The sequence below is a fragment of the Rana temporaria genome, chromosome 4 (assembly GCF_905171775.1).
Source record: "Rana temporaria chromosome 4, aRanTem1.1, whole genome shotgun sequence".
In the NCBI taxonomy this organism is placed as follows: domain Eukaryota; kingdom Metazoa; phylum Chordata; class Amphibia; order Anura; family Ranidae; genus Rana; species Rana temporaria.
Window position 1 is genome coordinate 178,357,741 of NC_053492.1, and position 12,595 is coordinate 178,370,335.

Sequence of the window (12,595 nt, forward strand, 5' to 3'; positions counted from 1 at the left end):
TCCTGTAGGTAGGTATGACCTCCATGCTGGCAATGCTAATCACATTACTTGTTATACAGATGACCATTGCAGGAAACAATTACAGATCTAAATACAATGTTCTAAACAAAAGAGTGAGCAACTAAAAGAAATAAGAAGGTTGCATCAAAAATGACATTCCGATTTAATGGTACACATGTTCACTTACTGAAAGTACGTTAATGTTTCGCTTTTTATTAGTGCAAATTTTATATCGTCTTTTATACCTTCTTCAGGGAGCTGGACAACATATTTACCCGACTTTGCCAGCAGGTTGATATGACTCAAAGAGATCTAATGGAATCCATCAACAGTCGGTCAGAAGAAATAAAACAGCTTGAGAAAGTTCATAACCAAGCCAAGCTTTCCAGGTAATCATGTCGATTTTTGGGAAGCCGTTAATGGGACAATAAATGAATGGGGGAGGGTGTTTTCAGTTCATGAAAAGTCCCTCTTCCATGTGTGTTGGTAAATCTACTACACCTGTGGCTCTCTAGTTGGAAGAGTACAACATATGATAAGCTTTGCTTGGTGGATATTCATATACTGTGAATGCGACAAGCCGGTCTTGAACTTGTCAGTACATAAATGGTCTTGCATGTCAGTTCCCTCCAGAGACTTCCTTTTGTTCTGCAGTACTCTCTCTCCAGCCACTTTCATTGCAGATCGAGCAGTCTCTATCTCCTCTCTTACAGGCACTAAGCAGTGTCCATGATCACTAAAATCTATCGGAGCTTCAACAGTCCTGCCCCACCACACTCGTTCTCTCTGCACAAGAAACGTGCATAAGGAACTTCAGCACAGGGAGAATTTCCATTGCTTTAGTGTGCTAGAAAATTAGGGGAATCCTGTTTGTTTTTTTGCATGTGAGTGCTCAAAGTGTGTATATATTGATGGCCATGTTCATTTTGGCTTCACAGATGACATTTACTAGTCATGCAGTAAGGCCTGGTTCACACCTATGCATTTTTTTTAGCGTGTTTTCAGTTTTTCAGAAACATATTACAGTCCATTTAACATGGTCTCCTATGGATGTAGTTCACTCATTTTATGGAAAGGGCCAGGGACTTGTTTTTAGTTCCAGAGACTTTAATGGATGAAAAGCATGTATTGAAAATACACCTGCAATATGCAACCTGCATAAGTGTGAATCGGGCCTAAGTGTGAGGCAGGGTTGGCAACCATTAGTAAATTCACAGTTTGTAAAATCTGTTATTTTTACATATGTCCATGACTGTCCATTACAGACATGCAGTGTGCAGGTCCGTAATGGACGTTCACGCACAGATTTTCCTAAATGAATTTACTGACGGTTGGCATCCCTGGTGTGAGCGAGGTAAGACTCGGGGATCACTTTTCTACTTGAATAAACGGTAATGGCAGTTTCAGGTACTAGGTGCAAGTATTGTCCTGTCCGAAAAAAGGCGATGTTACACACATGCATTTTCCACACTCAGTTATAACTGGATTTAAAATATGGACTGCAATATATTGTATCCTGGCCAACTTTGGAAGGGTTATATCTCATCGGGTCAGCCTTATATAAGCTACAAAATTGAAGACAATATATATATTTTTTTTTTTTTACTGAACAGAATAACGAGGGCAAAAATTATTTAAAAAAAAATTGTAATAAAATTATTTTTGCATTATCTTATATCGGTGTAAGAATAAACAGGAAAAAATGATCAACAGCAGATGATTAAAAATGAATATTCTTGACCACCAAAAGACTAATTAGGTTTCATATTAAGATAGTTCTACTTCCTACAGCCTCAAGGGGGTATTAAAGTGCAGGTCTGTGAATACATTCTGTCTCAACAAACTAATACCTGGCCAAAGCTTTAGAGCAGGGATATACGATTAGCGGACCTCCAGCTGTTGCAGAACTACAAGTCCCATGAGGCATAGCAAGACTCTGACAGCCACAAGCATGACATCCAGAGGCATGATGGGGCTTGTAGTTTTGCAACAGCTGGAGGTCCACTAATTGCAGATCCCTGCTTTAGAGCATTAATCCTAATCGGCTGTTATTATTAAAACTTGGATGTACCACTGTAGCACATAAAGTAAATGTGTCACTAGCTGGGACCCAATAATCTAACCTTTGAAAAGAAGTCTGTTGATGACAAGGAAGCAGTTGGTGCTCTATTCATGTCTGTGGCTGCGGGTGTCCCGGGAGTTTCCAAACGAGCCACCAGCTTTATGGAACCTGTGATTTTTAGAATTGTTGGAACTGAGGAATGCCCCTAGTCTGTTGCATGTTGTAGGTTTCTGAAGAACGGCATTGTATTATAGATTGCAGGGGGGGAATGCCTCAGTTCCCAGTTGAAATGTGTTTGCAGTAGGCATCCAGGTTTCACTGCAGCAATCGTTATAACCAGCACACAGTACTAGTTAATACCTGGTTGTGCTTCATTTTCAGCTTGCAAGGAATTTTCTTTGGATCAGGGTTAAAGACAACTTTTATTAATAGCCTGTGCTGTTACTCATCCTTTTACCTCAGTACCCTCTGATTCACTGACCTGGAATAATTATGTGACAAATGAAGTGTGAGCTGATAGGCCAAGCTCAGGCCAGGGACTACTGGAACAATTACATTGGCACCACAACCAATGTTGGGGACTTTCTCGACTACTATCATCCCCGAAAGCAAATGGCACACTGGAGGACAATGCTAGCGGTAATATCTTCCTTATAAGAGCCATTCTTTAGGGATATTTCCGTCTGAACTCCTATAGTGGAATAATGTTGACTATTGTAGTCCTCCAGCACAGTGATCCTAATAGAATTGGTCTGTCTTGAAGCAACAGAAGTACAATTGACAAACTTTATTATGTACCTTTGTTTATATTAAGAACATTTTGTTGATCTGGTTGATTATGTGATCCTTTTTGGATGCTCCTTTTTATATGCAGATATTTCACAACTTGAGTGATTTACTTCTATTGTTATTTGAATAGGTCACTACAATTTTTGCCTAAATAATTTGCTATGCTTCGAATTTAGCTTTCACCTTTTTGTTGAAGCTGCTGCTATTTTTATTTTTTTATCCTTCTTTTTTTTTTTTTTTCAGAAACCAAGCAGTCCATCTTGAAAATGAGCTGGATCATTTTACAAAGATGTTCCTTAACCAGGAAAAGTGAAAAGGACAACGTTTCTGAACTCTGTAGAGATGAGTTATCTCGAGCTTTTCACTGGGTTCCACCTTACTAATGGTTATATCACTTACCAGCTGGGCCTGGAAAACAGTGTGGCACTTGCTGTTCCATGTGAGGGCTGCGCGCTGGGTACTGTACTATGCTTTCAGGACTACCAACGTTGGTATTACACAGTTACAGGTCAGCCAGCTGGCAGACGGGTTACAAATTTATCTTTGCTACCAGAATCCTTATTTCACCCATCTTCACCTTTTTTTCTAAAGACAATTTTGGAAGCGTCTCTAAATTAAAAATTTGATTTGAGAGCATTTAAACATATAACACATATATATTTATTTTAATATATATTAAATATGTACACACTGATGAATGCAAAATGTAATATTTTATTAAAATGTTTGTAACAAATGTTTGAAAATGGCAGATAAGTCCACTATGCATTTCTGCCTCGCTACACCCCACCTTGTGCCTACTTGGGTGAATAGAATTTGGGATTTCTAAATGTACGAGCAGCTAGTTTCCATTTTGGCATTTAAACTGACGGAGGTCTTTGACGTGTAGTTGTCAAGAAGAACATTGCTAAAATGTCTGCAAATGCTGCGTTCTTTGCTGTTATGACCTCCGAACCTAAAGGCCAAACTTTTTTTTTTTTTAAAATGAAGTTAAGATGGATTAGAACAGTGTTTCCCAACTCAGTCCTCAAGGCACACCAACAGGTCATGTTTTCAGGATTTCCCTCAGATGAAACGGCTGTGGAACTGATCAAATCACCTGTGCAAAATAATGGAAAGCCTGAAAACCTGACCTGTTGGGGCGCCTTGAGGACTGGAGTTGGGAAACGCTGGATTAGAACACCTGTCGGTTTTTCGTTGTCCCCATTAGGGAGATTCATCCTCCTCCTATTTGTCATGTTTACTGTTCCCAATCTAAAGGTAAAGTAAAAATCACTCATTTTGGGTTGTCCCCAGAATAGTAAAATGGGGTAAATCTTCCAATGGGACATTAATTCTGGTGACAACCAGGGATTCCCTCACTTTGGCTATCGCTGTGGAACAGGCAACAAAGGGAAATCTCCCCCAAACACAAATGGCAACAATAAAGGAGTTATAATTCTCCCTTACTCTGTTCAACATGAAAAAAAGGTTTTACCTATAGTTCTCTTTAAATACTTTGAGTCAGTAACCCAAGTCATGTAAGCATATCAGAAAAGTAAAGTCGGGTCTACATTTGTATTCCTGTTTTAGGTCAGGAAACTGTGGCCCATTCACATTTGTGTGTTGATGTACATTTTCGGCACAACTAGTTGTATTAGGCATCCATTTTTAAGAGTCCTCTGTGAGTGTTCAAGGGCCGAAAAACATACCTGCATAATATTTTTCCAGTGCACTGCAAGGCAAAGCACATGTTCCTTATTGCATGCATTGCAAATTGCTGAGGGCCCTGCCAGGTATGTGCATTTGGTTGGCATAAGCACATTGCAGTGCGATTTAAAAATTAACGGCAATACACAAAGCAATATACAGTAGCAGACAGAATCTGGAGCAGCCGTACATGGCAACCATTCAGCTTTAATTTTCAAAGTTTAACTGAACAAACCGAAGTTAGAAATAATTGGCTACTATGCACATTGTGCCCCAGTTGTAGAATCCCCCCCCCCCAAATGTGTGAATACGTTCTTATAGTAATTAAGCAAGAGAGTCTGCATGACCGCTAGGTCTTCAGATGTACAGTCAGCAGTGACCGCAGTAACGTCTCTCATGACAGTTTTCTGAAAGTGTGATGAAACTTTCAAACACATGAGATAGATTATTCCCGCAGTTTGTAGACCTGCTTTTCATGTGATTACACATATTCAGTGCAGCATACGTCCTGGCACCAAAAGCTGCCTCACACAAGAATGTGGAGATGCCTTCATTTTGTCTCTGGCCTGCTATGTAGCTACAGTGCAGACAGGCAAAATGTACACCGAGCAAAGGGTATGTGATGGAAAATTATTTGATCCCCTGCAAATTTTGTACATTTGCCCACTTATAAAAAAAATTAAGGGTCTATAATTTTTTTTTATCATAGATGTGTTTCAAATGATAGAAAAAAATATCAACCAAAAAATCCAGAAAAAAACCACAACAAATGCTATAAATTTAGTTGCAGTTCAGTGAGTAAAATAAGTATTTGATCCCCAAGCAAAGCGTGACTTAGTACTTGGTGGCGAAACCCTTATTGGCAATCGCAGAGGTAAGCTATTTGTTGTAGTTGGTGACAAGGTTTTCACACATCCCAGAAGGGATTTTGGTCCACTCTTCTTTACAGATCTTCTCTACATCATTAAGGGTTCTTGGCTGTCTCTTGGCAACTCAGTTTCAGCTCCCTTCATACATTTTCTATAGGATTAGGGTCCAGAGACTGATTGGGTTACTACATGATATTGATGTGCTTCTTCTTAAGCCACTCCTTTGTTGCCATGGTGGCATGTTTTGGGTCATTGGGTATTTTATCATGACATCTTCAGTGTTCTGGCTGAGGGAAGAAGGTTCTCATCCAAGATTTTACAAAACATGGCCCCGTCCATTGGCCCCTCAATGCAGCAAAGTCGGCCTGTACCTTTAGCAGAGAAACGACCCCAAAGCATCATGTTTCTATCTCTGTGCTTTACTGTAGGGATGGTGTTCTCGGGATCATAGTCAGCATTTTTCTTCCTCCAAACATGAGTTGAGTTAATGCCAAAGCAGAGAACTCAATTCTGGTCTCAAACTTTCTGACACTTCTCTGAATCATTTCGATGTTCATTGGCATGACTGTACATGTGCCTTCTTGAGGAGGGGGACTCGCCTTGTTTGAAGGAAAAAAAATGCTGACTATGACCCTAAGAACACCATCCCTTCAGTCAAACGCTGAGATGGAAACATGATACTTTGGAGCTGTTTTCTGCTAAAGCTACAGACCGACTTTGCCACATTGAGGGGTCAATGGATGGGGCCATGTATTGTAAAATCTTGCCTAAGAATCATCTTCCCTCAACCAGAACACTGAACATAAGTCATGGATGGGTCTTTCAGCATGACAATGACCCAAAACATACCACCAAAGCAACTAAAGAAGTAGCACATTAAAGTAACGGAGTGTGCTAGTCAGTCTCCAGATCTTAATCCTATCGAAAATTTATGGTAGCTGAAACTTAGAGTTGCCAAGAAGCCTTAAGGATTTAGATCTGTAAAAAATAGTGGACCAAAATCCCTCCTGAGATATGTGCAAACCTGAAAACTAACTACAAGAAATGTCTTACCTCTGTGCTTGCCAACCAGGGTTTCTCCACAAAGTACGAAGTCATGTTTTGCTTGGGGATCAAATGTATTTTACTCACTGAACTGTAACTCAATATTTAACATTTTGTATCGTGTGTTTTTCTGGATTTTTGGTTTACATTCAGCCTCTATCATTTAAAATACACCTATGATAAAAATGATAGCCCCTTCATTTCTTTGAAAGTGGGAAAACTTACAAAATCTACAGGGGATCAAATAATTTTCCCCTCTGTACATGGATAAGGTACAGGTATCCGTAAGTGTGATTTTGTACACCTGATATGATGCTTTATGACGTAACAAGTGGATTCTGACCATGATCTAACAAAGCCATTGTGGCAAAACTAATAGGGCTTATTGGCACAAGCTTGTACCTCCTAAAGAGCGATCCACAGAGGAGTGCTTGAAAGGTTGAGACGCAGTTCAGAACACAACAGGGGATCGTTTTTGCTGTGCCATGTGTACACCCCTGTCCACTACCTTAACAGCTTAAGTGGGAGAAGTTGAAGGGTGGTGAAAATGCATCTCAACTGTGTATTTTTTTTTTTTGTGTGTGGTCTTTTACACCCCCCCCCAACTATAAACACAGCCTTATAGTTTAGATAGACTGCAACTAAGAAACAAGTATGCTGGGTGTTTTTCCAGATGGAGCTCTGTTGTAGGGCTCATTTACATGTGCCTTTGTGCCTGAGCTGATTTTTGCCCCATATATAGACAACTCCGAAGCGCCGGAAAGCATTTTACATGTTTCTACACGCTTCAGTAGTTTATCACTGTCCCGAAACAAGTATGTAGATTAGCACTCCTAGCTTTCTGTGACTTTCCTCATTTTCATCAGTCACTTGAAAGCTTTGAACCAAGAGGGTAAGTTAGCCTGTCAAATAGAATTTTCTAAAGGAAGGCCACTGTGCCAGCCTTTATTAGGCATCTTAGATCTTGGCCTACAATTCCCAAAGATTGTCGTTTTTTTGATCATCCCCCTTTAGGCAAGGCAGCTAATGTGCTGTGACTCTTCATTATGAGGGTTATACACTGTTTTTTATTCCCTGATAATTGCTGCAGAAATTATTGGATTTTTTGAGATGCAATGTCTGGATGGAAAATCTGGACGGAGCATGATTTAATAATGCAGAATATACTTCATTAGACACTCTCTAGTCTGTTCACTTGTACCTGGATCAATATAAATGATGGCTAGTGTGGGCAGCCAAAAAGGCCCATAGGTATTATGGAGAAATGCATCCCTTCCCATGGAAAAGACTAAGTTGAGCAGAAGGGCTACAAAAGAGTTATTCAGGTTTGATACATGTTTACAATTTCCTTTCCGTTCCTGATGCTATGGTATATTTAAGATGAAGGTGTCACTTTTCTATACAATTTACATATATATGTATATAAATCTGTTTGTGAGCCAAAACAATAAAGTGAAAGTATGGATTTCCCACAGTTGCTTCCGTGTTTTTGCATAGACATTTACAAATTACAGGGATTTCAGTGAACTTGACTCTCCCTCGTTTTCTGAGTGTTTACCAGAATTTCTAACTTCTTCTTCAGTGGGGTTGTCGCCAGGAACTACAGATATAAACGTGAACAAATTACACTTAAAATTGACTTGGTACGTGGAAGACTACTGCTCTGAAGTACCTGGGAGTATATACTACTCCCAGCTTCGGCACACTCTATCAGGAAGATTCCCCCCCTCTTCCGCTCCATCAGAGCCCTCCTGCAACAATGGAAAAAACATCATATATCTCTCCTAGGGAGGGTCGCGTTGGTGAAAATGACTATCCTCCCGAAGATCCTGTACCTGTTCCAAACACTACCCATCCCAGTCCCGTATGCCCACCTGAGAAAACTCCAGACAGACCTCTTACAGTTCACCTGGAATTACAAACGTCATAGGATACTACACTCGGTCCTGATGGCGGCGCGTTCAGAGGGGGGTCTGGCTTTCCCAGTGGCCCAGCTGCGAGCCATAGCACACTGGTTTCCACTGCGTTCATACAAGTGGACAGATATTGAGAAGCTATGGCTGGCCCCGGTTCACCCGAATAATCTCCTGTGGAGTGCAAATGCAGAGGTAGATCCTGGCCGTATACTGGGCCCAATGTTGGTGCTCCGACGGGTTTGACGCAAGTTGATATCCCTTCATAAGCGGACCTCTGACAGCTCGCTCCTGACCTCCTTTGCCTGTAACCCCAAGGTGCCAGACGGCCTCGCCCACCGCATGTCATTCCCATGGACCTCTCGGAACCTCTTCCACTTTGGCAATCTGGTGGACCCCCTGACCCGTAAATTACGCTCCTTTGCTGAAATACAGACCCAGCATGATCTCCCGAGCCGGGAATTCGACGGGTATCTCCAAATATGCCACTATGCCTTAACGATAGCACCGAAATTGCAGTTTTCTCCCCCGACCCCATTTGAACGATTGGTTCTGGCAGGCTCGGCCCAGAGGTGTTTGATCTCAGGGATATACACTATTCTGAACGCCTGGCCCATGGAGGTGAAAGGCAAGCATGCATATATGACTAAATGGGAAAAGGCTCTTGGCGAGGAGATCCCCGTGGAACAATGGCATAAGATCTGGGTACAGGCGGCAAAGAGCTCGATTTGCACGCTATATAAGGAAAACATCTATAAAATGTTATGTTATATGACCCCAGACGTCCTCCACTCCATCTACCCCACGAGTTCGGACCGCTGCTGGCGATGCCTGGGGGCGAAGGGCACCCTCCTTCATGTTTACTGGAGCTGCCCACTGATCGCCCCCTTTCTGGGACTCGGTCCGGCAGTTACTGGAGCGGCTCCTAGAGAGGCAGATCCCTTTCTCCCCAAAATACTTCATCCTAGGTCTCCCTCCGACAGGGCTCCTGCCCCCATATAAGAAACTGGCCCGACACGTTCTCACGGCAGCGCGATGCCTGGTGGCGTTGCACTGGAAAGCCGATCTCCCCCTCCCCTGAGGCCCTGTACGCCAGGGTCAAAGACGTGGAGATCATAAGGAAGATGACCGCCAGATTGCGGGATCGATTGGAGGCACACGACAAGGTCTGGGAGCTGTGGCACCACCGGGAGGACCCACCCTGAAGAGGTACGCAGGCCAAATTGGTGACACTCCCTCTCTCCCTTACTTTCCCCCCCTTCTCTTTCCTCTTTATCTCTGGAGACCCCTAGCGTCTCCCACTGTTATGATATTTAGAAGCTAAGATTATTGCTCAGATTAACCACAACATGCAGTTGGTCGGTAAGGACGATGGCCAGCTGGAATTCTGCCACGTTGGCGCCACCGGTTTTGATCAGCATGCTGGCATAGTGGCAAACAGCAAGCAGAAAAAATGCATATTCCTTGCTTTACTGTTAATGTACAGGGTGGGCCATTTATATGGATACACCTTAATAAAATGGGAATGGTTGGTAATATTAACTTCCTGTTTGTGGCACACTAGTAGTATATGTGAGGGGGGAAACTTTTCAAGATGGGTGGTGACCATGTCGGCCATTTTGAAGTCGACCATTTTGAATCCAACTTTTGTTTTTTCAATAGGAAGAGGGTCATGTGACACATCAAACTTATTGGGAATTTCACAAGAAAAACAATGGTGTGCTTGGTTTTAACGTAACTTTATTATTTTATGAGTTATTTACAAGTTTCTGACCACTTATAAAATGTGTTCAATGTGCTCTCCAGTGACATGCGGCGAGTGCTACGCTGTGGGCTCTTGCTGAATGAAGCTAGGACAGCCACTGATGTTTCTTCATTAGACCCCTTTCACACTGGATACGCCTATAGCGGAGAGTTGAAATCGCGGTAAAACACCGCGATTTTAAGGCTTCGCTATTGGCGTATCCAGTGTGAAAGGGGTCTAATGAAGAAACATCAGTGGCTGTCCTAGCTTCATTCAGCAAGAGCCCACAGTGTAGCACTCGCCGCATGTAACCAAGCACACCATTGTTTCCCCCCTCACATATACTAATGTGCCACAAACAGGAAGTTAATATCACCAACCATTCCCATTTTATTAAGGTGTATCCATATAAATGGCCCACTCTGTAGTTTCTCTTTTATTTTGTCTTTACATGCTTAAAGCACTTAATGACTGTAAGTTGTGTACACTTGAACCTCTGACCAATAAAAATTGTTATTGATAAAAAAAAAAAAAAAAATTTGACTTGGTGTATTCATTCTCATAGTCTTAATTGGCCTTTCTCCACCTTTTTATGCCTTTTGGGAACCTCTGAACCAATTTTCTGATCTACAGCTAATGGACCATTAGCGTGATTAAGTTTAATAATAAAAACATTAAAAGATTTCAATGAACACCAAATGTGAATTTTTTTAGGCACTTTTTTTTTTACCGTTTATGCAGTGCGTTCACATTTGTTCAAGTTTGGGGGTGGCTCCTTCCTTTTCCAACATAGCCGAGCACCAGTGCACAAACAAGGTCCGTAAAGACCTGGATGAGCGAGTTTGGTGTGTTGGAACTTGACTGGCCTGCACTGAGTCCTGACTTTAACCCGATAGACTGTGAGCCATGCCTTCTCGTCCAACAGTGCCTGACCTCACAATTGCCCTTCTAGAAGAATGGTCAAACATTCCAAAACCTTGTGGACAGCCTTCCCCGAAGAGTTGAAGCTGTTATAGCTGCAAAGGGTGAGCCAACTCAATATTGATCTCTACGGACTAAGACTGGGATGCCATTTTTGAGTGGTCCTTTTTTTATGTCCAGAGAGCCCACCATTCGCGAGCCTGTGTTGAGCATGTATGTTGGTGTACAATCTAGGGAGATTGACATCTGTGGTTCTATGAGGCATGAAACTCGTTTGGTCTGAATCTATCACAGAGGATAACATTGGATACAGTCTAAGGGCAAGACGTTTTGTAAGGATTTTTAAATCATTGTTTAACAGAGCCATGTGCCTCTATGAAGCACAAGATTTAGGATCCTTTGGGGATTTATGTATGGGGATCCAACCGAGCACCAGTTCCTGCAATGCACCAGGCAGAAAAACGGAAAGGCAGAGGCATATGTCTCATAAAACCCCTGGAAAGTGTTTAGGATGTCTGAAGGAGAGGTCACTGTCTCGCAATTAGGGGTAGTAATTTCAGATATGAGCGCGAGTGGTCAGTTGTGTTGGACCATTATGGCTAATAAGCGTCCGTTTTGATCTGCCTGCTCAAAGACATGCTGTTTATTATGATACACCTCAAGTCTGGTGAACTCCATCAGATTGAGTTGCAACTCTCTTTGAGCAGCCATCAGTCAATCAAAGCTGTCTGTGGTAGGGTCCATATTATAATTCAAGGTTTGGTCAGTTACCAATTGTTACAGAGACAGAGTTGTGGCCAATCGTTCCTTTTTGATAGCAGCAATGGAAGAAATATATTTCCCCCTTGTGTAAGCCTAAAGGCATCCCAGATTGTTTCCGGAGAGGAGGACCCTGTATTGCTCCCAAAATGTAGTCAATAAAAGGCAGAATGATGTCTGGATGGGAGATCCACTGTGAACCTAACTGCCACAGTGCTGTGTTACAAGAGGCAGGGAACAAAGCACTATGGCTAAGAGGGCAATGATCAGATAAGCCACTTGGCAAGTATGATGCCTCAAATTACATGGCAAGAAGCGAAAGATTGAAAAGGCTAAATCAATGGCACCAGGTACTATCACTTTTGGCTCTGAGGAAGAGGGTCGTAGCTGTAATATACGTCATCTGGACTCTCCAGTTGTCTGGTTCCAGTAGGAGGCATCTAGCCCCTTAGGAGTGGTGTTTACACTTGCTTTTTACTTGTTTTGTGAGTATTCATGATCTTTTATACAATTTTAATTAAACCTAGCCATTGGTCGGTGCGTACTTCCTTTATTTTTACATTTTAGCCTCAAGAATACCAATTATTCTGAGGGCGGCAAGATCCCTGGTCATTCCCTATTCCAATGGAAGACTCTGGTTGTGTCACTAAGTGATCGAGCACAGGAGACTGTATTTCCGTAGGACCTAGTATTGCAATGTTTCCATCTCCAGATTTCTGAGACCCGCCTCCTGACCCCAGGCAGAGAGATCTGTAGATTTGTTTTGGAGGGGGTGGGTCCATCTAGATCAGGTGACATAGTAGCA

General features: G+C 42.2%; 1 protein-coding gene across 2 annotated transcripts in view; it reads left to right on the plus strand.

Annotated features, from left to right (window-relative positions):
- Nucleotides 1-3,831, plus strand: part of MFN1 (mitofusin 1) — a 49,609-nt gene extending 45,778 nt beyond the window's left edge. For both annotated transcript variants that reach the window (XM_040349416.1, XM_040349417.1), the window contains exons 17-18: nt 255-389; nt 3,095-3,831. In XM_040349416.1, the coding sequence (XP_040205350.1) occupies nt 255-389; nt 3,095-3,164 (205 nt within the window). In that variant the 3' untranslated portion in view covers nt 3,165-3,831. The remainder of the gene's footprint in view (nt 1-254; nt 390-3,094) is intronic.
- The last annotated feature ends 8,764 nt before the right edge of the window (nt 3,832-12,595 follow it).